Source organism: Microtus oregoni, unplaced genomic scaffold (genome assembly GCF_018167655.1).
Source record: "Microtus oregoni isolate MIOR12 unplaced genomic scaffold, Mior012 000056F_ref0000123, whole genome shotgun sequence".
Classification (NCBI taxonomy): domain Eukaryota; kingdom Metazoa; phylum Chordata; class Mammalia; order Rodentia; family Cricetidae; genus Microtus; species Microtus oregoni.
Window position 1 is genome coordinate 4,562,331 of NW_024543832.1, and position 24,790 is coordinate 4,587,120.

The 24,790-nt window shown below is 48.1% G+C and overlaps 1 protein-coding gene across 1 annotated transcript in view; it reads left to right on the forward strand.

Moving 5' to 3' along the window:
* Positions 1-24,790, forward strand: part of Ptprn2 (protein tyrosine phosphatase receptor type N2) — a 744,114-nt gene that overhangs the window by 625,705 nt on the left and 93,619 nt on the right. The window contains exon 13 of the mRNA XM_041638770.1: positions 3,651-3,863. Within this exon, the coding sequence (XP_041494704.1) occupies positions 3,651-3,863 (213 nt within the window). The remainder of the gene's footprint in view (positions 1-3,650; positions 3,864-24,790) is intronic.

Consider the following 24,790-nt stretch of genomic DNA (forward strand, 5'->3'; position numbering starts at 1 on the left):
GCTGCCTCTGAGCTGACACAGCCTGGACTTCAGTATTCCTAGTTATTTTTTTTTTAAGTCTGTTTTATTCCTGCTGCTGAGAACTTGAAAGTGGAGTACACATGCCTCATGCATCCGAGATGCACAGATTTCCCTATGACCTCTGTAATAGAATATAGAGCCTGCTTCTGAGAATGCATCTCTCCACCACCCTCCTCAGCACTGCTCCAAACTTTCAGAGAGAGCTTCCACTGTGCAGAAGGTGTTCCGCTTTTAAAAGACATCTGACTGTAAATGTCAAAGTTATAAATATTTAAACATCATTTTCTTTCAATTTTAAGTCAAGATTGATAAGATGACTCTCATCAGCCGAGGCTGTCTTCTGGGAAGCCCAGGAAAGCAGCCTGTGGTCCATGGCAAGCTGCTCATCCTTGGGGAGTCACCACTGTGAGAGGGACCCGAGCTGTACCAGCTGCACCTGGGTTAGCACAGGGGCAAACTCATACTTCTGGTTGAGCTTCCAGGAGGTTCATGTCTTCCTCTTGAAGCTCCTACTTAACAAGCGCTTTTAAGTGGTTTTTTTTTTTTTTTTTTTTTTTTTTTTTTTTTGCTCCACACAAAGAAAGGAAATATTAAGTTATGTTAACTCAGTCACAATGCCTAGAAAGGGATGGTCAGCTTGACATTTAAAACAAGAATTTCTAGGAGTTTTCATTTCTTCCAGGATCCCTAAGGCCTGACCCACTGTTAGGAGTCCTGGCCAAGTCCATCTCAACCTTCCAGGGCTGGGCATTTGGAGCTGTGATAAGGAAGAGAACCTCTAAGAGATGTTTTCCACATTTGAGAAACCACCAGTCAGTTGAAACCTAGACCTCAATATTACACATATATTGACTCAAAGGGGCTTCCTTGGTCCACATCTGCCTTGCCCTCTCTGAGGTCTCTTCCCTTCAGGCTGTACTCTGCATACTTTCCAGGGTGCCTCCCCATTCAGGCCCTAAAGCCCACAGCTTCAGATCTGGGTGCCTCCAAGACTCCCACCCCAACAGGCTCTCTGCTAGTGTGGGGAGTCTCCTCTCAAGTGGCCTCAGGGATGTGGGGGCAGGAGTACAGCTCTCACTAACTCTGGGCACCAGTCACTCTCAGGTGCAGGGTTGGGAGGTGCAGGGGAGGGGGAACTGAAGAGAATATGGAGACTGGGGTATTCTGATGGGGAGGACCCCCTCCCCACCGTGAAATTGGGGTTGGACCTCCTCTCCTCTTCAGCTCTCCCACAGAGGCCCAGGGAGAAAAAACGATGTCTCTACTCTTGCCTTGACACTTTGGTTTGGACTGTGAGTAAATCTCAGTGCACCAAGGGAGAGGCAGCCAGGAGGAGCTGAGGCAACAACTGCCTTAAGATAAAAGGAAGGAGGAAGCCCTCTTTGTTGGGACTCCTCCTCTCCCTCAGTATAGTTCCTGCACTTTTCACTGGGTCTGGTTGCCCCATGGCTGGGGCCAAGTTCACTTGTGGGAACATCACCTGCCTCTTCCTGCCTATCTTCTATACCTCCTACCTGGTACTACTGTCGACAATTCTGGCAGTATGTGTGCTCTTAGGCCTCTTGGTGCCCAGCCCTGATGGTTCCCAGCTCTGTGGAATCATGGGTTCAGAGCAGGGCTTACTAATGACTTAGTGCTATCAGGTACCTGAACCCAGAAGATTAGGGAGGTCCTAGTTCCAGTGCCATATAGCTCTCAGGTCCACCCAAAGCCTAAGCCTAGGCTGGACCTTGGCTTAGGGACCCCTCCAACAGCTCAGGGGCGTGGCAAGGTGCATTTGGCACAGTCATCCAGGCACTGCCTTTGTTGTGATCTGCTGAGAAGAGAAGAGACAGGCAAGGGGAGGAAAACAGTCACTGACAGGACAAGCATAGCCATCTCCAGCTCAGGCATGCCTGGGACCACACTGAAACCTGGGGAGTGTACCACCTCGTTTCTAGCTGATGCCAGGGCACACTGTTTGGAAACTTAAGGGAAGTTTTGCTCTTTGCATACTGCAGCCCAAAGCTTGTTATGTGAGGAGAGCCATGTGGGGCACCTTGACCCTGGCAAAAGAGTTATTTATGTGGTTTGGGCTCCTGCCTGCACTGGGCAAAGAAGCATGGCTTAGAAACTGGGAAGGGGACTTAGACTCCACTAACTTGGGGCGAGGGGCAGGCGACTCTCACTTCTTTCCAGAAGCCCCTATGTGGGCTGGGTGGGAGTGCAAGGGGGCGGGGCCCTGGGAGGAAGCCAGAAGAGGAGCAAGGGCCTTCCTTCTCCCTGTGTGCTCCTGGCCGGCAGGAGTTTCTGATTCCTGCCACTCACACCTCCGTGATGTGACCCAGATCCTTGCTTCAGGTCTCCTGGTCCCCATGGCAAGGTCCCTTCTGCTAGGCCTTGGAGCACCCTCCCTTTCATCCATTGTGGCAGCCCAGGAACCTCCAGGTTCAGAGCCAAGCAGAACCAAGTCGCACATCGAGGCAGGAAATCCCGGTGTCTTTTCTCATTTAACCCACATTTCCATTAACTCGGTCCCAGCTCCCACTAATCCGAGCACTGAAGGCAAAAGCAAGCTAATTAATGACCAGCTTTTCCAGTCAAGACCGGCGATAATTGCTTTGGTGGCCTTTATGATTACAAGATAAAAATGGGCCCAGCCTGACATAAGAGACACTGTGTACACTCGGGGACTGGAGGAAACGAAGAGTTGGGAGGCTGAAAGCGGAGCAGAAAATTACTAATAGACGAGAGATAATGAATAGGCTGGCCAGGCATTCATGGGGAAAAATCCATTTTGTTACCACGCGAAATTAGGTGGCAGAAAGGAGTTTGCTAATTGTTCTCCTCTTGTAGCAACCAGGACGGAGGCAGGGGCGTGCTCGGCCATTCATTTCCCAAGTAATTGTGGGGGTTGCTGGCCTAGAGTTTTGGGCGATTTGCCTGCGGCCCTTCCATTTTCCTGTGGCGTGTTTAATTGTTGCTAATACACCTCCTAATGAAGCTAATGGGGGGGGGGGGGCGCTGTCTGGCTATCTGCCCTGGAGTTGAGTGACATGCAGGAAAGGATTTTCTCACCTATTCCCCCCCAAATGAGAAGTGAACTTCCCAATCGCCTGTTCTCAAAAGACCTTGTCCCCTTTTAATACACAGGTACCAGGAGTTGGGAGTCTGCGCCTATAGATCCCTCTAAAGATTGAGTAGAACTGGTTGGACTAGCCCTAGCCCACAGAGCGTCCTTTAGAGCTAGAGCCTGCTTAAGTCAGGCCAGTGCACTGTACTGAGCCTGGGGAGTGTTTAATCCTGTTAACACTTTACAGACCTGCTACTGTGTTACTTGCTTCAGATACATTCTGTGTCTGATTCGGAAAGGATGTGCACTTTGTTTAACTTAAAGCAGCAAATTGGGTACCAAATACCTTAAATTATTACGTTTGAAAACCAGCAGCAATAGCTTTTGCCTTCTGCTTGACAACAATATGGTTTGGAGGTGCCATGGGGTTGGAATTTCCTGCCACGTGTGCTCCTGCACAGACCCTGTCCCCATTGTGTCGGTGCCACACTAAGTTTGGAGCTGTACAAGGAGGGGTGACCTACAGGGATCGGAGTTCCTTGAGCACTAACCTGTCCTCCTCCTCCTCCTCTTCCAGAAAGGCAAGCTCAAGCTCCTGCCCCATCAGGAAGAGCAGGAAGACTCCACCAAGTTCATCGTGCTCACCTTCCTCTCCATTGCTTGCATCGTGGTGGTTCTCCTGGCTTCCAGCCTTGCCTATTGCCTCCGACACAACTCTCACTACAAGCTGAAGGAGAAGTTGTCCAGACTAGGGGGTGACCCCAGTGCAGATGCCACTGAAGCCTACCAGGTAAAAATAAACTTTTCAAAGCATTCTATTGGATTTACCAAACTTGATTTGGAGGCTGGGTCTCCCCCACTCTCTTCACTCTTTCATTAATTCATAGTTTGGGTTCTTTTATGATGACAATTTGAAACTTCTCATTAGCATTCATATAAATACCTTGCAAGCACAGTTTTATGGCTCTGTATTAATCTTCCACTGTTCTTGGGTAGTCTTGTGTTAGCTGTGAAAGTAGGTTGCCAATTAGAAATGTAGAAAAAGTACAATATATGAATTATGCATTATCTGTTATCTTAATTTGGCTACTATTAATGAAGCACGCCTCAGTTGCAAGATGAATTGGTTATGTAGATGTTTGAAGATGGCTCTTAAATCATCAACTTCCTCGGGGTCTTATAGGAAGGGATCTTTTGACCTGATCTGTTGCCGCCCTCTGCTATTACTCGGACAAAGTGAAACCTAATGCTGATAAATGGAAAGTAAAGTGCATGCGTCTTCGTCTTCATGAGTCAGCAGTGGCAGCTGTGTGCTGGCAAGCCAGGCACCCAACATGCCTGGAGATAGAGCAGAAGCCTGCAGACATAGGAGAGGCAGATTCAGAGCATGAGGTATAAACAGATCCCATAATTCTTGTAAGTTCTGTAGTATATGTTTCATAATTAATGACCTTCTATAATGAAACTATCACTCCACTCTTAGCAGCAAAGCAAGCTTAGAATATATAGAATTGGAATTAGGTTTTCTTAATATGATATCACTTCTTATTTAGGAATATGAAATAAATACTTCTTATTTAAAATATGAAGTAACTCATGTGATGTCTATTTTTAAGTTGAATCAATATGTAAATTTTTTTCTCATTTATCAGGTCTTTTGTCTGTTCTAACCATATGGCTGTGCTGTAGAATATCATGTCAGTGACTCACATGTCACAACATATAAAGAAAATGCTGTCTGTCCTGATGGCAAAGTTACCTCGGAGCTCTCAGGTTCTCCCAAGAAGTACACTGGCTATCCAGTAACCACCCTCAGCTGATCTCAGCTGGCCGTCTGTCCCTTGCTTTGTATCTGTTCTGCCTCTGAGAAGAATTTATTAAGTCCCTGGACTTAAAAGAGATGAGGAGGCAGCTTTTGCTCCCATTTCAGAATTCTCGTCATCATCAGTGAGTGGAGAAAGCCTCTGGTCTTCCGCAGCAGGTCACAAGCATGGTCAGGATGATCTTTTTCTTATAAAGAAATGGCAACTTCAAATGCGTTGAAGATGGCATTTCAGACACATAGCACATAGCTTTGCTTCAAAGCCAAAGAAAAACCATGTTTGAAGAAGCAGCCTGGAAAAAAAATGTCACATAAACTAGTAAGAATTTGCCCAGAAATTCTATTGAGCAAGACCATCAATATAGTATGCCAGGTCCTCAGGGGCAAGCTAGTGTCAGAGCATAAATAAATTATCACACTAGTCAGTTCTGTGTGTGAGAGGCAGAGATCATATGGACATGGGTTTTCTAGAAAGCATGGCATCCTTTGATATACTTTGAAATTCAAATATAAAATATTGATAGAATGAAAGGTTGGACTTGCATGCAGAAATGACTAATTTTTATAAAAATGTGGGTAGGAAAAATGCATAGTTATGACTGGGTTTGTGATAATTAACCACAACAAAAACTCTTCCTAGTGGCAGCTCTAATTAATAGTATCTGTAATTAAAATCATGTCCTTGCAGCAAGAAAACTGTTTGAATTTCTTAGAGTGACCTTTTTGTGTTCCTCCTGGGGGCATGGTGGCTAAGTTGATATTGATTTTATAATGAGCTCTGGTTTGTTTAATAAGAATCTGTAATCCCAACAATAAATGAAATGTGTGCTTTTTTTCAATCCAGATTAATAAAAAGAATAGACGGGAAACTTTTCCTTCAAAAATATGATCTAGAAAAATTGGGAGTGAAATAATTGAAAAACTTTTCTGTTGGGCTTATTTCTGAAATCATTGCCAAGTCCCTTTTATCAAGCTACTGCGGTAAGGTGAGGTCTGCTCCCATCCGAGCAGCAGGCCCCTGGAAGGCCCATGTGCTGCCGAGTCGTGTTGCTTTGGCTTGTTTTCAGCAGAGCAGGACCCAACACACAGGGCTCATGTGGTTGTCAGTTTGGGGTTTAGCTGGGTGCACTGAGGGCTCACAGTTGTGGTTATTCAAGGAACAGCTGTGTGGAAATACAAAGCAGATGTGAATGCGTCAATGGGCCTTAATGCTCTGGATTTTCCAAAGCTGTCATTGAGACAACCTTCATGTTTTCAAATCTTCTTGAAAGTATAAAAAAAAAAATGGACTCTTGAGAGCCTTGAGATGACTTAGCTGGAGAAAGTGCAGCCACGACAGCGAGAGTTCCATCCACAAACAGCACACAGTGGAAGGAGGGACAAACTCCCACAAACTGTCCTCTGACCCCCACACACAGCATGGCATACCCCTTGATAACCAAATGCAATAAAAATGATAAACATGTAACTACAAATTTCAGGGAAAGGATCTTCTTAAATTAATAATCTATTACTAAATCTTTGTGTGTCTGGGGTTGTACTTGAGTGGTCAAATACTTGCCTAGCATAGATTTAATTGCCAATTCCTGTGTGTGTGTGTGTGTGTGTGTGTGTGTGTGTGTGTGTTTGTGTTTACGCGCATGTGTGTTGGAGAGAGAGGCATTTGCTCCTCTGTATTTGCTTATTCCGTAATTGAGACTGTGAATAGAATTTGCCGTACTTTTCTTCACTGATCACAGAGACAACTGAATGGTTTGCTACTTACTGTTCTTTATTTCATGGGGACATGATAGAAAATGGTTCATTATTTTAAGTTCATAAAGGCAAAAAGTTATTGTGTAAGTAGGTTACCATGGATGGTGGTAGAAGACAGTACACTAAGTTTGGTCACTAACAGAATGTGATGTTACATTGGAAGTGAAAGAACTTGAGTGTTTATGTGGGGAGGACACAACACAGAGCACAGGCATTCTGATAATGGAAATGAGGGAGGCATGGGGGTAAGACGTTGTGGGCAGCAGGGTGCTGTGGGTAGCATGGTGCTGTGGGCGCTGTGGGCAGCGGGGCACTGTGGGTAGCGTGGTGCTGTGGGCAGCGGGGTGCTGTGGGCACTGTGGGTAGCAGGGCACTGTAGGCAGTGGGGCACTGTGGGCAGCGGGGCGCTGTGGGCAGCGGGGCGCTGTGGGCAGCGGGGCGCTGTGGGCGCTGTGGGCGCTGTGGGCAGTGGGGCGCTGTGGGTAGTAGGATGCTGTGGGCACTGTGGGCAGCGGGGCGCTCTGGGTAGCGGGGTGCTGTGGGCGCTGTGGGCAGCGGGGCGCTGTGGGCAGCGGGGCGCTGTGGGCGCTGTGGGCAGTGGGGCGCTGTGGGTAGCGGGGTGCTGTGGGCGCTGTTGGCAGCGGGGCGCTGTTGGCAGCGGGGCGCTGTGGGCAGTGGGCGCTGTGGGCGCTGTGGGCAGCATGCACAGCCTCTAGTTGTATGTAACCTTCCTTTCCCTTCACAGCACCAAAGAGAATTCTCATGTTCTTGCTTAGACAGCACTAAGGTCAGTGTGGTGGGAGGACCTTCCCAAGAGAATCTGGGAGGTTCCTCCTGTGGTCAGCCCTTTATGCAGCAGAGGTGGCAAGCTGTGCCCTCCACCCACCACTCACCACCACATAACCACGGAGGCCATAGGTTGTGGCCTATCCTGGTGTCCAGAGTTGTAAATGGCCATCTTGTAATAGCCTCAAAACAGTCTGGAGTGTGATTATCTCTAAACACGTTCACCTTTTCTATCTGTGTTTTCTCATGTCTCACGTCTCACACTGTGTGTGTGTGTGTGTGTGTGTGTGTGTGAGAGAGAGAGAGAGAGAGAGAGAGAGAGAGAGAGAGATTTGTTTTCTATTGGAAAATAAAGTCTTTAATAGATAGATAGATAGATAGATAGATAGATGATAGACAGACAGACAGACAGACAGAATGCCGCATGTCTTCAGGAACCCACACAGGCCAGAAGAAGGTATCAGATTCCCAAGAGCTAAAGTTGAAGGTAGTTGTGAGCCACACAACATAGGTGCCAGGAGCCACACTGGCCCTCTGAAAGATCAGGGAGCTCTCTCAACTTCTGAGCTCTCTCTCTAGCCTCCTGAAGATCAAATCTTCTTGACAGAGTCTTACTTTTGATCTTGTTCCAAGGTATCAGTCACGTCAGATAATTCAGTGACACTTAATTTGTTCATGCTTTTCCATTTGGGGTCTGACAGCTTACGAGCGCAGTGTGCTCTGTCAGAACTTTCCCCATTATTGCCGTAAGTGTTGTTTGTTTTCCTTCTAAAGTCATGAAGCATGCTTGGGTTTACTCTGTCCTTCATGATCTCAAAAAAAAGGGAAACTCTTTGTTGCTTTTTCTCTAAGCTGGCTTCACATTCTGTGTGTGTGTCTGTGTGCACAATGACATGCCTGTATGAGCACTTAGGTGTGTGTACCACACCTTGACAGGCACGGAGCCATGACGGTCAGCACCAGGGTACCTCTTACCTCTTATTCATGCATGTGTCCTAGTTCTCTGGAAGGCGGTTAGGTAAAAACTGTGCCAAAAATAAGTTGTTAGATGATTAGAAGACATTCTCCCCTTTTCTCTCCAAGTCCCTTTGAATGCTGCATCCATTTCCTTGAGGCTTTGATCATCTCTGAGCGGCGAGTTTAGTATTCTGCTGGCCCACTCTCACTCCCCGACACAGGGGCAGAGACTTCTGCAGAATGTTCAGCAACTTCTCTTTTGATGGTTTATTTCACAATACCCAGCAGGTCTCCTTGCATATTTGGAGGCCTTTGGAACCAAACCCAGAGGAAAGCGAGCATCAAGCTATGGGACCATCTGCAAACAGTACTAAGCGTGCATCATCTTGGTTGCTGTGGCTCCCATTAGCCAGTGATTATTAATGTAATGACAGAGCATGTGATTTCTGCTTTGTGCACCCGTGCTGATGGACCCACTCACCTCTCCTGAGGGAGGCCAAGTTCCAGAGGAGAGGACAGGTTACACGTTGGTTCGTCCTCCTATGAATTAGCAGACCCTTCTTTGTCTAGGTGAGTTCAATCTTCCATAATTGGTGTAATCACTAGTCATGCAAATGGGGAAAGGATCAGATGCCTCCCAATTAAGTCAGAAACAGCAAATTTCCCCTAGATGCCCTTGACCCCAGCACAGGTTTCAGGAAAGTCGTTTCCATTTGTCTTGTGATAGTTGTATGAGTAAATTTTCTGGTTGAAATAATATTTTTGTTCAGATATCCCAGAAGCAAAAGCTCTCCTGCTTCAAAATTAGACAGGACATCCTAACATGTAATGTTCATAAGGACAGTTTTGCTTACTGAATAGTGAACCCCAAGAATTAGTGTTCCTATCTTATCTTTGCAAAAGTTCCTGAGTGTGGGCAGGATTCTGACCACCTATGGCCCGTGTAGTCTGCACTCCACAGGGATGTCTCCACCTGCCCAGAGCCTATCATGTCCTTAAACAATGATGGACATGCTATAAATTAAGCAGACGCTAAATGACTGCATAATTGGTACCAAATTGCCTGTGTCTTGGGGTTGGAATGTGACATGCCAAAGGGAAAGTTGCCCATCAGTCCTCAGTATCTGAAGCAAGTCTGTTCCCTGTGTGCTGAGCTTCATTGATCAGAATGCTTCTGTGAGCTCAGGTCTGAGTCTTTGTTCAGAGACAAACTATTTGGAGTTCAATCTTCTCATAAACCCTAAATATTCAAGCATACAGTTCCCAAGTCAGTGACTACAGGTCTATTTTGCAGAGATGCCTGGGCAAAAATGTTTCTCAGTCTCAGCCCCTGAGATGAGACAGATCTTCAGAGAGTGCCAAAGTCTGAAGGATGGGCAGAACAAAGTATGCCACCTGTCTTAGACCACAGGCCACTCCCCTTAGTCAGGTTTGATTTAAAATAGCAGGTCACTTAGTGTAACACATAAAAATAAGAGGGACTGGAGTCGTTAGTTCACGGGCATTCTGAAGTTAATGGCTTCTTTTTTAATGGTACGATTTGATTTTATTTCTTGTGGATTTTTTGCAGACCTGTATTTACTTAAATAACAGTTCCTAGGAAGCTTTGTGTGAGGGATAGGAAAGAATGCAGGGCATTGACTCAGTCTTACTATATGAGGTAACTTTTCTGGGTTCCTTTCTGCAGTCTGATGGCATGGGGTAGGTGGGCAGCATCTATGGGAAGTGTGCGTCCTCTCTAAAGCATTACCAGACTTCTAACTTGCCTTGCTAATGCTACTCCTAGAATCAAAAGAAATCACCTCTTGCAAAATTGGGAGCTGCTTACCTTGCCGCTGCTTAACCAGGGAGGCTTTTCTAGGGTTCCTTCTGATTTTGTTCCCTTAGCAAGCTCTGCAGAGGGTGGTCATAGTATCACTTATGCTGAAGAGCTGAGGTCCTGGCCACCAAGTTTGACAAGAGGGTAAAATAGACCAGAAGACCAATGACTTGGTCTGCATCCCCAGTGAACAGAGACAAGAATGTCTGTTTGTCGAGACCTTTATTGAATGTCATCTGTCAGGGTCCAGCTTTGACGGGGTCTGCATATTTCAGAGAAGGGGTGTGAGGATTAGAAATATTAGATAGGAGGAACAGAGATATGAAAAAAAGAAAAAGGAGCAGTTATGCAGAATAGAACCAGGAGGGCAATCTAGTGAATACTGAATTCGCCCATGTTTATTTTCCGTATGCTTACATACCCCAAGGGAGTAAGAGGGTAAAAGACTGCTTTTGCATGATACAAAGAACAAACAGAACAATTACTTTATTTAATACTTGAAACATCAGACCACTGTATTCTGAGTTAAGTATTCTGTTGTTTAGGGAGGACATGCAGAGACTACACCTTAGACCAAGTATCCTGTAGGCAGCCACTCCCTGGGTCAAGCTTCCTGTCTTATACTTGAAGGAGCAGGAATAGGCTTGAATTCTCTGATCTTCAGTTAGGGTGGAATGGATTCACCTTTTTGGGCCATCTCAATACCAACACCAAGTAACCACACCCTAGGTCAGGACGTCTTGTTTGTAGCCACACCTTAAGTTAGACCTCTGTCAATAACTTGGAAAAAGCAAGAGTGGACTTAAGCTCCGACCTTCAGTCAAGGTGGATCGGACCCACTCCTGTGCCCCCACAACTGTAAGGGCAGCAGCCTCCTGGCTAGGAGCTTTGACATTGCACTCACCTGGCACCTATCCACGACAACCTTGTCCTCTCATCAAAGTCCTTTCATGGTAGAAGTTCCTGCAAGAGAGAGGGAATAGGGATACCCCTCACCTCTTGGCTTTTACTGTTTGGAAATGAGAAGATAGGCACAGTGAACATCTAGGTGGGACATGTATGATACTGAGGTGAGGGGAGAAACTGATCAGTCCTCTGGCAGACAGGGTCTCTTGTGGTAGGGGGTCATGGAAGGACAGGGGCCAGTCACACAGCATGTGAACAAGGCATTTATAGTACACTGAGATGCCTATGATCAGGAAGGCTAGGGAGGAAGGCAGGAATCATGGGTCCTAGTGCAGTGGAGAAGACTCCTGGCTCCATCCACTAGGAAGGATGCTGGAAGCGATGAAAGGACAGTTATATCCTGTGGGGCTCTCGTTTCAATGAGCAGGGGAGAAGAACCACGTTATCCTTCTCCTTAACTGCCAGGTTCCAGGTTCTTTCCTCTGCTTAGCCCTTTCTGCTTTATTCATTTTGTAAATTTATTCCTTTCTCATTATTTTAACTCATAGCCAAAGGAGCTTTATGAAGTATGTGTTGGCAGGTGATGGACCCTCATTATTGTGTGGAGTCCTGCCATACATCTCTATTTTGTTATATGTTTCCCCATAGATGGGATTCCTTTAGCTTTGAATTCTGAGTCGGAGAGTGAAGTGTACTTTTCAAACCAAGACTCAGAAGAACAATCTGCAAAGAAAGCCCATATTAGGAACAACAGAGAAGATCCTCCACAGAGAAGGAGGCCTTTGTAAAATGTAGTTTGAGAGGCTACGATGTGATTTTCCCAAGTCTAGGGCCTTTAGGTAGTCCTGGGTGCTAGTCAGCCTTAAGGACCTGTGGAGCCACACCCTTCAGTGCCTGAAAGGTCACACCAAGGTGAGGGTGCAGGTAGTGCTGGGTGCTGGTCAGGCACGTGGAGCCACACTCTTCAGTGCCTGGAAGGTCACACCAAGGTGAGGGTGCAGGTAGTGCTGGGTGCTGGTCAGGCACTTGGAGCCACACTCTTCAGTGCTTGGAAGGTCACACCAAGGTGAAGGTGCAGGTAGTGCTGGGTGCTGGTCAGGCACTTGGAGCCACACTCTTCAGTGCCTGGAAGGTCACACCAAGGTGAGGGTGTCTAGGTGGGAAGTGTGAGTGACAGGAGTCCCAGCGTTGTTAGCAGCTGCCAGTTCTGGGTGAGAAACTGAGTATCTCAGAAGGAGTGACAGAAGTCAAGAAGTGGGCTTAGCTGGGGTTTACAAAGGAACCCCAGGATCCCAAGGAGGGCACTAGGAGCTGGAAGCAAGTGAAGAGGGTGTGTGTGAGCATCCAACCAGAAAGCAGATGACCCACACAGCAGAGCTGGGCTCCCTCCGGGACAGGAGAGCCTCCTAGCCAGGACAAGAGGCTCCAAGCTGGCACCTCCTCAGGACAAAGCACCTTGATGTAGGGGTGAAGTAACTGTAGGGCCTGGGGTTTCTCAGGGGACCATAGCAGCTTCAGTGCAAACCCTAGGGGTACTCAGAGTGGAGAAGAGGTGCTGGGCTCCGTGGGAAGCAAGACTTCTTAGTCTCTGACTGTAAAGGTTGGAGACAATGTCCTCCAGTGAATGGTGCCTCTGGGGACCTTTCAGTAAGGTGAGTTCAGCTCTTGACACATCTCCACGGGCAGGTTAAGGGCATGGTGAGGTCGAAGGGCACACAGGAGAGCTTCCTAGCCACACACATGGTGGTGGGTTGGCTTTGAGGAAAGTGTTGCACTGTCAGAGAGGGAAGTGAAAGTAGCTTGCATTTGTCCTCAGCCCAGTCAGCATGGATGAGTGAGGAGACTGGCTAGGGAGGGAGGATAGCTCCAGACTTGGGAGGGGCCTGCCAATGGCTCTTGAGCAGTTGGGAGTCTCCTGTCAGGTTCACTGATCTCTGGAAACCCCTTGAGACAGGAGCCCTTTCCTCCTCTGCTCCAGGCTCTCCCCTATCCAGCCCTCTGTGGTAGCTTCACTGGGCGCTGGGTTCTGTCCTAAGCCCCTGTATGCATGGGATTGCCCCTGAGAAATGGACACCTCAGGAGCCATGGGTAACTTTAAGACCTGGATTTACAGAGCTGTAATGAGACCAGAAAACTTATTTCTTCTAACAGCATAAGAATCCAAATCAGAGGGGCTTGCTGAAGCTGGTTTCTCACGAAAGTGGTGTCAGACCATTTGTGACGGACACCAGTGTTGTGAGTCTGGTAGGGATAATTGACACTGATGAGGCCACGGAAGCTCAGGGTAGCCAGGCACGGTGTGAGGACTTGGAGCAAAAAAATTAGCCAGGATACTAGGCAAGCTAAGTACTCTACCAGCTGAAGTACATCTGCAGCCCACACGCAGCCAGCAAAATTAAGTGTCCGAATGTAAAGTTGTATGTGTCTATGCATACAGTTTATTTAATTATTCTAATTTATTATAATCACATTAGCAAGTAAAGGTGAATGTCTTAAAATCCAGGACCCTGTGGTGTTTGTGACATCTCACACTAGATCAGTAAGAAAGGTTTATATGTAATATGTGTGTAAGGTGACAATCACCCCAATCGTAAGGGAGCAGAGACCTGTTGAGATAGCCAGAAGTCTGTTTTTCTTCCTTCTCTTCTTATATTTTCTATTCTTTTTCTCTTGTCTTTCCTTTCCTTTTCTTTTCTTTAATATAGGTAAAGACTCTTGCCATTTTTATCTTTTTTTCCAAAGACAGTAAAGCATAATAAATTTACAGGAAGAAGCATCCAAGAATACCCTTGTATAGACTCTTAAAATATACTGAAGCCAGAAACCATGTGTTCTGAAGTCAAGTGATGTAGTCCGTGGCAAGCAAGCCCAGTGCCCCACACCAAAACGGAGAGGTTTTAGGTAGGAAAAAATAAAACAGACATTTATAAGTTAATCAAGACAGTTAATTGAGATGGGAATTATTCGTACTTTGTGAATCTCCATGTTGTTCCACTCCCACCCAGATCCCTGTGGCTTTCTTCTCCTCTTACCAGATGCAATGGAGAAGAAAAGCACTAAGAATTAAGTGACCCCCTCCCCAGTGTGAAACTGAGAAGCAGAGCGACTGTCAGTACTCCTGGAGAGCCGCTTTGGTCCTGAGGTGGTGCTGCACTAGGGACCTAGTGACCCCCTGTTTCCATCACCCTTGCCTTCTTGGTTCCAGTTCCGTCTGCAGTTGTAGCAGAGCTGTGCTGTAGTGGAAGGTGCTCTTGCCAACAGTGCCCAGGCTAGTCTCCTGTGGGTTCAGCCCTCACTCTGGACAAGGTTCCCCTCCCACAGAGGTGTAGACTCTGTTCCTCCGGTGCAGAGGGACCCTCAGCAGCCCCATAGTTGTGAAGTCCTCTGGGAGGGACTTGCCCGCTGCCACCTGAACCTGGTCCCATGCTGACTGGCATCTGCATTGGTGGAGGGGGAAGGGGGAGGGGGGCGATGGGCCCAGGATGACGTGAGGGTCTGGAGCAGCTGCTTTAGCACACTGCCCCCCATGGCCCTGCCCTTTGGCTTCATTAAGCAGCAGCAGAATGGAAGCCTGAATACCTTTTGTGTCCTCGGCCCCTCTTCTCCCAGCCTCAAACCACTCCTGTGCTCTTCTGCTCTGAGCCTTTGTTCTGACCCCCGCCCTGGGGAGGCCCTGCTTCTCCTTGGTGCCCACCATCCCCATCTGTCAGCTCTCTGTGCTCGGACCCCATCCTGGCCCAGGGGACTAACCCCGTCTGAACGCCAGGCTGAGTCCTGTGGCTTTCTCCCCCAGCACACTCCTCCGGTTTGCAGTCATGGACATGTGTACTTGCCACTCTTCCCATGTGACCTGCCCTCCCTCCTGCTCAGGGCTGAGGCCAGCCTGAGTTTCCCAGAGGGTGGCATCTGCACAGTCTGCAGCACCTGGCAGGGGCCTGCAGGTGATCAATGAAAACCAGTCAATAGGGTGAACCAATATTGATGTATGAAGAGTCGCTGTGCAGGAGAACATTTCCAAGTCTTGAAAACCGCGGCGCGTGATTCCTGGAGTCTGTGTGTGAGCAGTATTCTACAGTGAGGATGACGGTGGTGACAAGCGATTGCCGTCGCCTTGTGCTAAAAAGAATGCTAGGCAAGAAGACGGGGAGAAGTTCTCATGGAGAGTGCCCGTTCCCAGCCTCACACTGTGTCAGGCCCAGGCTGTCCCCCAAAGACAGATGATTGATTTTTTTGCTGGATTGAGTATTTCCGAGTCTCTGAATATGAAATTGAGGCATGCTCACCCCCCTATAACACCTGGATGACTCCCAGCATGACACATTCAATGTCCCCTCTTCTCCATCTGAAGACCCCACATGCAGGTGAAGCCCATCTCCGCTGCAGGTTATGGAAGAGTGCATGTACTTGCTAAGTTGTTTTCTCTGCATGGGTTTACTTCTGCAACTCTTCCCTGATTTCAAGGGGCTGTTCCCCAGGAGAAATGCAGATGAACTCTTGCAGGAGAAGGCTGTAGTTGAGCTCTGGGGCATGTTGGTCAGTAACTTTTGGCAGTGGCTGAACATGCAACTTAATTTCAAGTCCTCACCTGCAGGCCCTGGGCTGCTGCAGGTCAGAAGAGATGCCTGCATCTTTGATACTTTGAAGTGGGGCAGGCAATTACATTCCCAGCTCTCTTCCAGGGTGGTGGAGAGTCAAGCCATCTCTCACAGATCAGACAGGAAGCTTGGGCTGCTGCTGGCAGGACTTGGCTCCCATCCAATTGGTGGCTCTTTCGAGGACTCACAGTGCTCCCTGGTATGGGGTGTCCAGGACTCCCAAAGTATGCTGCTGTTCTACCTGGGTGCCACAAGCAAGTATCTTTTGAAGCCCTGATTGTGGCCCTCCACCCTGGCGTCAGAAGACAGGCGGGATGGACTGAAGCAGCTCAGTCATGGTTCCACTGTGGCTGGCTGTTATATGTGCACAGAAGAGCATGAAGTTGCCTGCAGTAGGGATCTTGTCTTTTTGTTATTTGTGTCCGATGTGGCTGAGAATTCCAGACTGAGGGAAGCAGTAGAAGCTATCTTTCTCTTGTGTCAGTTAAAAACGTGTCTGTGTTAAGTCTTATTTGAGAAAACATCTCATAAGAAGGGGAACGTTACTCACTTCTGGTTGATAATTGCTATCCCCGTCCTGTTTGGTTTAGTCACAAAGCTGGGGTGTAGAGGACCTCAGATCACACAGCTGTGTGTGCACTGCTTCAGAGCACAGGGAATCCCGGGAGGCCAAGTGAGTGTCAGCCTGGCAGCGAGGCATCCTGAGCAGGCGTCCTGCTGATCTCAGCCCAGCTCAGGGGTGGCTCCAAGGATGTCTTCCTGATGTGTGGGTATACCAGCATGTGCCCATGTGGAAGTATAAAAGCTCGTGTGTATATTGGGTACCTTGAAGCCAAGAGCTTCAGAAGAGATCCTTGGACGTGCCGGACCCACGTCAGCTGAAAGGTGGTGGTTAGGTGGCACCATTTAGGATGAGAACGGGACTGTCACAGGTGGCGAATGAGTGACACTCTGGGCGCTGCTGTGGCCTTTTTTTTTTTTTTTTTTTTTTTTAGCTTGAGTAAGGAAGGCAGTGGTTGCCCTATCCACAGTGCTCATCAGAGACATTCTTTGGGAGTGTTTGTATAAACTACACAACCTCACTTAGGACTGAAAGTTCTCTTCAGTTCTCTTCCACAACCTTTAGTTCGGGATGACATAAAAGTCACTGAAATGACATTATGCTGTGAATAAGATGTAAGTCAACAAGAAGCCCTCATGGGTGTTCTTTCTCACCCCCGAAGGCGGCATCTCCCAACCTGCCCTTGCGTGCTTTGTGAACGTCACACTGAATGTAGAACATGATTAATTTTAAACATGCCTTCCACTGGTTATTCATGTTATAAAAGTATTACGTGTTCAAATTGGAGAGCACAAATGAGAACAAAGTAAAAGACACCTACGACTTGCCAAAGCTGAGTCTCCTACCTGGATCCAGCCTGACTGCTTCCTTAGGCTGGATCCTGCAGTCTTCTCACATGAGATCGGGGAGTGTGGGGATCTTCTCCACCATTTGAACATGCTGCGCCCACTGCCCTTGCCTTTGCTCAGGAGACCCGCCACCCCCAGGGCCGCTGGGCTCAGGGCTGCCTCCTAGGGCTGTATCCAGCTTGCAGAGTAATTGGCCTCTCTCCCGCCCAGCACATCATAATGAACCATTTTCCCTGTGCCTTTGTGTTTCCTCCTTACTTTTGTCCCGTACTACTAATTATGCTCCCCCAATAACCCTAAAAATCCCAGGCGGCCTTTGTGTGCACACTCCGTCAGGCACAGTTTTGTGCCGATTGTTCCTCGAAAGGTGCGGGAGCGTTCCCCAGCCTTTGTAGTCCTGGTCTTTTGCCGGAATTTGAGAGTGACAGGTCTTTTCTCTGGGAGTGATTCCCGCTCTGTAATTTTCCCCGTCAGACGCAAAGCTGAGAAATGAGGCATTTGCTTATTGTGTGTATGGATGGATTTCTGCCCCCAGAATCCTATTCAACTTACTTTGCAAATTGTGCTATAAAGAAGCATAAAATAGTTGGAGGACCCTGCAGAAGCCTCCCAGGGCCTGAGCTCAGCGTGGAGCAGAAGCAAACGGCTGCACAGCAAGAGACAATGATGGTTTCACAAGGCGTGTATGCATCTCCGTAAAGCTGAGTCTGTGTCCTTTTCTGGGTGGCATAAACAGTCCAGAGCTGGTGCAGAGAGACAGTCTCTAGAGTCCCAAGCCTGTGTGTAAGCCACAGAAGACACCGGTGGCAGTATTTGGGGCCCAGTGCCCTAAGCTTGCACACTGGCCTCTCCAGTGGGCTCCGGATGTGATGAAAACAGTACTATACCCCCAAAGATTAGTGTTTCACAATTGCTTACAGGAGAGATTGGCTGCAGGGCACAGACCCTCTGAGTCTTACCCTTCCTAGCAAGCCGTGTTGTATGCCATGTGGCTGTCTTAAAATAGCACCGCTCACACTGCTATGGTTTAGTGATATAGATTAGAAGCTAGGAGGTGTACCAGTCATGGCAGGGTTGGAGCCACAGCCTCACACCATCACCTGCAGCAGCTTGAGCTCTTAATCTTTTAGGAACCTTGGCTCACGTAAATCCAGATACTTGGCTTTTTTGCAGAAAATAATTGCAGAGTGAGCAGTATGAAGCAGAAATTGAGCTCATTAAAAGACATTTGTTTTTCAATTTAAAAGTTTTTTTTTAAATGTGTATGAATGTTTGCCCTCATTTATGTATGTGTACTACATGCAAGTCTGGTGCCCTCAGAGGCCAGAATAGGGAGTTGGGTCTTTTAGAGCAGGAGTTACAGGTAGGAGTGAGCCTCCATAGGGATGCTTGATACCAAACTCAGGTCTTCAGCAAGTGTAGCAGGTTCGTTGACCACTGAGCCTATCTCTTCACTCCCTTATGTTCAAAGACATCCTTTTAAACATAAAGTTTCACATGAAGATAAAGAGAAAAGCAAGAAGACAGCAAGGTACATCTGAAAGCATGGGTTTGGGCTCTTCTGGCCTCCGGAGTTCCATCTCGGAGGGTTGGTAAGGAATCTAAATGATATCACGGGGTGTCCTTTTGCTTTGGGTTGGATGTGCTGAGACAGGACAGCGTTAGGTCACAGGGTTACAGAAAAGCTAAGATTTTTTTACTTTCACAGCTTTTTTTTTTCTTTGCAATTCCTAGAAAATTATTTGGGAAACAAGTGAAGCCACACTTGGAGGCCGTACAGACCTCGGCCTTAGACACAGTTGATTACCATCTTAGCATAAACATGTTCTGTGGAAGAGGATACCTCTGTCAGCAACCGTCACAGCAGATGCTGCTTACGTCAGAAGCTTTGACTTCTTAACTGGTCAGAGGCTCCAAGCAGACTCCAGGGTTAAGGCCTCCTCTTCTTCCTCCACCCTGGAACTTTCCCTGTCTTCCTATGCTGACTCCAGGATTATAGAACAATTGTCTTTGTTTTCTTTTTAAAGCCTAGTTGTTATGGCTGTACCTGGAAATGGGTAAATAGAGGGGCTAGATGTCAAAATAGGTGTGATATGGGTGAAGTTGCTGTCTTGATTCAGTAGGGACAGCCCTCACGGGGCCTTGGCTTCATGGGTTTGCAGCATCCTGGAGTGAGTGAGAGTCTCCAGACAGCCAGTTCCCTAGGCAGGTGGTACTGCCCTCCCTGTGTGTCTGAGAAGAGCTGCCCTTGACTGCTGAGCAGGCATCAAGCTGTGCTCTGTACCTCATCCCCCCAGAAACCTGCCAGAGGAGCCCTGTTATAGCCCCCACTTCACGGAGATTCACAGAACGCGTGCATTGCCACCCAGATGTAAACAGCAGAGCTGGGACTTACACGTGGGCTGTCTGCTCTGGAGTCTCATCCTAAGTCACCACACACCACACTGTTAGAGCCAATCTTGGCTCTCTTTCAGACCAGTCTCTTCCCAGGAACAGCTTCCACGCCCTCACAGAAGTCTCTGGGATGCTTGCCTCCCAAGAGCAGAAGCCAGTCACTGACAATTGTCACCTTGGGAGCCACATGCAAAGTCACACCCTTCTTCCATGGCTGACCTCATACACTTCCAGTTAGGAGCCGGACACAAATTGCCCCTAACTTCCTTGACAATTTTCTCAACACGTGAGAGGCCATGAAGAAAAAATCCAGGTGCCCTAAACTAACTGACCTCTCCAGAAAGACACAGAAAAAGCATCCTGCCTCAGACATGGATGCTGTTGTACAGATACAGGGCCTGCTCCACACAGACCTGAACTCATTCTAGAAAGACACAGAGTCCTTTCCTGAAAATGCCATACGACACAGTGTTCCCCTATGCTACGTGGGAATATGTTTTGGTTTATGTACTGGGTTTTTTTCTTGTTGCCGAATAATTTGGATGAAGAAAAGAAATGACAGAAAAACACAGCACACTCTCCCGTGTTGAAGGCCAGCCTTCTGGGCTGCCATAGCACAAGCTATCTGTCCCTGTTCTCGGTGTGTATGGGAAGATCTGAAAGGAAGTCTCTTGACCCTACAGCAGCACCTGATACCCGGACTGTCCTGTCAAATGGGCTTTTCTCCCTCCTGAGCAACCAATCACCTGTTGGTTGTTGAGTCATGAGCTTCTTGGAAGCACTGTCTTCCTGTGAACTCCAGGCTGTACTGACAGCCCTGGGCTATTTTCACTGAAGTGATGTCCCAGCTCACAGATGGCATCTTTGATAATTACTAGATTTTTTCCAGAATTTGCATATATTAAGGAGTCTTTTTCTTTCAAATTATGGTGGGTAGACACCAGCCAGCCTTCCATCCAAGAGAAGACCTATTTATCAAACCCCTCCTGTACGCACAGCAGGGCTTATGAGCCCAGGTGAAGTCCTGGGGCTTTCGAGGAGGTGGATGGTATGGTTTTTCTGGGCCCATGCCTCCCTGGGCAATGCTCTGAACTTGCCTGTGCACCTGCATTCTCCTTTAGGCATTTATAGAATTAACCCGGGACTCTATTCAAGGGATGGTTTGCTGCCAAGGTTATTGATGAAAATTTTCAAACAGTCAGGCAGACTCCAGGCCTTCTTCAAGCATGTCTATGCAGCTTAGTTAGTGTCACTAATTATCTTTTGATTGGAAAAACTGTCCCCCTCCCAGCTCTGCCTGGACCCACTTCTCAGACCATAACCTGCAGGACATGTGTGCTCTCCATGGTGCCCTTGTCACTTGCCCGTAGGTGCCTCCAGTGTGCGTGACATAGCCCACCACTCCCACCAGCACATGATAAGTGTAGGTCATATGAACACAGGAGCACACTGGTCACATGCAGTGCCTGCAGGATGGCTACAAAGGCTGTAACTTCAAATCCCTCTGCTGTAAATGTTTGTGCTCACTCAGCCTTTCATCCCTGCCTGCAGGCAAGAAAGCCCTGCCATGGTTTGTCACTGTGTGCATGTGCTCGTCCTCTCAGGTGGGGAACGGTGTTTCTAGAAGGAAGGACGCAGCAGCACACACAGGCTGCACGGGCCAGTTTTCCAGTCACGGCAGGAACACGGAAATATCTACACCTCAACTGAAGTAGCAGCTTTGGTCTGCATGGAGCAGGACCCAATAGGGCGGAGGAGATGACACAGTTGGCAACGTTGTTGCCAAATGAGCATGAGAACATGGGTTTGGATCTCTAGGGACTGTAAAAGCCAGGTGCAATGATGCATTGATGTATTGCCAGGGCAAAGAAGGCAGGAAAAGAGGTTCCTTGGGGCTCAGTGGCCAATCAGCTAGCTCTAATTTTAGTGAGAGACCCTATCTCAACAAACAAAGGGAGAGTCCTGGCCTGGTAGCTTTTAATTCTAGCAGCTGGGAGGCAGAGGCAGGTGAGTCTCTGTGAATTCCAGACTAGCCAAGGACACCTAATAAGACTCTATCTTGAGAGAAAGAGAGAGAGAGAGATGGACTGACTTTGACCTCTGGCATATGTACACACACACACACACACACACACGTACACACACACACACACACACACACATACACACACACACACATATGTCACACATGCATACGCAAGCCTTACTAACAGGCCACACTGTTTCCACTGTGATGAAAAGTACAAACTTTTTCTTCCAAAAAACTAGTTTTGAAGTACAGAGAAAAGACAAAATGTGGCCTTTGTGATGTTAATTAAGAAACTATGGCCAGCCCAAAGGACAAGGCATTAGGTCAATCTCCAGCTTCCTCCTGCTGTAATCAAGACATGAAACCATGACTGTCCACAGTGGTCTATAGAAGGGCCTATGTGGGATACATCTCTATACAGGCTGCTAAGGAATACCTGGTGACTAAGACGCCCAGATCCCCTTTCCCAGCTTATTGATAGATTCAGACACACGCTCACACATCACAACACACCACACCACATGCTCATCAGACAGCTGGGAGACAGTCAGCATTGGTAAGGAAAGCATCTCAAAGCTACGGAGAGATGTTCGCTTCTCTTCCACAGATGGAAGCATTAGAAGTTGCTGCTTGCTGCTTCATAGTCCCAGAGCCTGTCTAGGGTGTCCATAGCCCAGGCTTCATCCTGAATATGTTCACTGCGTCACTGATATGGCTTTCATGTCCACATACAATCCTTACACCAGTGCAGCCTCACAGGCCGGCTGCTCCGGGTTCCCTCAGACCGGAAGGACTGGGAAGATGAGGCAAGAGGAAAGAGCACTATGGGCCAGGTGACCAGGTCCAGGCCGCCTTGTCCTGGGCCAGACTGTGGTGGCAGGTTTGGGCAGTGTGCAACCAAGAGAATTAGCATGGCATGACACATGCTGTCAAAAAATGTCTAAGGCGCCATTTGGGACCAAGCGGTCCCTGCCTGGGCCAGGGAAGGATTTCTGTACAATGGCTTCCCCCTAACTGGATAGAAGTATTGTCATAAGGTCACAGTCAGTCCCTAGAAGCATTTCTTCCCTAACAAGCAAGAGAGGCCATGTGGTGGACTCCGGGATTTCCATAGAGGTAGAGGAGCTGGGCAACTGACTCCTGAGTGGATGTGAGCCGTGCAGAGGCAGGTACATCAGAGCAGCACCAGCGAAGATGTGCAATGTGTCAGTGAGCAGTGCGCTACCGGGAAGAAGAGCACCACGCTCCTTCACCTCCGCTGCCGTCTCTCTGTGCCAGCTCAGCATGGCAACCCTCTCCCAGAACCCAGCCTGTGACTTGCCCCAGGTCTCCTCTGCAGGAGCTGTTCAGGAGTGGCCCTCCCACGGGCCCCATGACCATGCTGCCTGTGAAGGCCCAGTGTGTGTCCTTAGCAACTTTTCATTACATCTTTGCCCAGCTCTGAATGTCCTGTAAGCTCAGGGAGGTCAGATCTGGGATCCTCTTCCAAGTGAGGAGCAAACAAACGGCAGTGAGCACCCGGCTGTGCTAGGTGACTCCTTGGGATTCTACAGGGTTTTTTTTTTTTTTTTTGTTTGTTTTTTGGCGTCTATTTTGAGACAAGGGCTTTCTACGGCTGGCTATGTAAGGTCTCGCTAGCATATTGCATCTGTCTCCCCAGTGCTGGGATTAGGAGTGTGCTACCACATTTGTACTGTTGTCACATTTCACATATGAGGAAACTGAGGCACAGAGTTACGGTAAGACAGTGTGATCACATCCATACAGACCCGTCTGAAGCCAGATTCCAAAGCCCACCCCTCTAGCACCAGGCACTGTGAATTAGTGAATAAATGGGTGTGCATCCTAGAAGTCAAGGGGTCAGATTGATTCTGAAGCCCTCTGCTTTGTTCTGGATCCTTGTCAATCCATCATGCTGTATCTCAGATATTCTGGTTGTCTCTGCATCCTCAGGGCAGCTCTGTGGAAATGCTAACCCTCTCTGGCTCACCCACAGGCTCCCCAGGAAAGCCTCTGACCAGGTACCTCCGTGGCCGCCTTCACACGCACCAGTGCATCCCCAGGACATGGCCTCGTGTATCTCCTGATCCCCTCCACGGCTTCACACACCATTGCCCCCAGCCCAGTACCCACTCACCAGCTGCACCCTCTCATATGCCATCCCTTCCTGGAAGTTCAGTGTTTTCACTTTTGATCCTCCTGCCTCCGCCTTCCCAGTGCTGAGGTTATAGGTTCGGATGCCTTGCCAGGCTTCTGTGGTACTGAAGACAGAACATATGTGTTTCATGCATGTTAGGCAAGCACTCTACCCACTGAGATACATGTCCAGCCCTAGAGGACTATTTTAGCATTTACACGTATGCTCTGCTCTGCTGCTTGATGCCACAGAGCTTTCTCTGGGCTACATGCTGTACTAAGTATTTTATATGCATGAACTTTTAATCTTTCTTGACAACTATCATTTCCTGTTTTGAAGAGAAGAAATTAGGATTTGGGGTTTTAAATGGCTTGCCCAAATTCATGTAGAGCATATGTGTCCCAGCCAAGGTTCCATCCATAACTGAGATCCTTTGGGGACCCTTCATTCCCTTCAGGCTTCCCTCATTGTTTCATGGCCTAGGTACACGGCCAGCGTGACTTCTTGTGTCCTCCCCCAGACTTGGGGCACACTGAACCTCTCCAGATCTCTGTTCTGTAAGGCATTGCAGAGCCTTCTCCCGGGGTCCTTTTCCAGAACCGAGTGGCAATCCTTCTGTGAGCATGAAATGAACAAGGCATGCATGCCCTTAGGTGGGCAGAGCCCAGAAGACCCTCATGGGGACTGTGGCACTTTGTTGATTGTTCTGCTGTGTTTTTGAGATTGCCAGAAAATTAGCTGATTTTCCCTTCTTTTTCTTTCTTTCTTTCCCTCCCTCCTTCCCTCCTTCCCTCCCTCCCCCTCCCTCCCTCTCTTTCTTTCTTTCTTTCTTTCTTTCTTTCTTTCTTTCTTTCTAAGAGGAACCCATTGGTTAAAAGCTCTCTAAGGCAACAAGCATATAGAAAAATAGAAAAAAGGGAGAGTCAAGGCCAAATGTTGGTCCTGCCGCCCCTTATGGTAGAGGCCTTCCTACCCTCTGAAGGTCTCACTTTCTGGGGTTCACCTTTCCCTCTCGTCATGTCCAGGGTGCCCATGATGGCCTTCACCATCTCAGTTGCTCTCAAGCCTCAAGGGTTATGTGAGCCACCAACAGCAGGTGAGGGCATG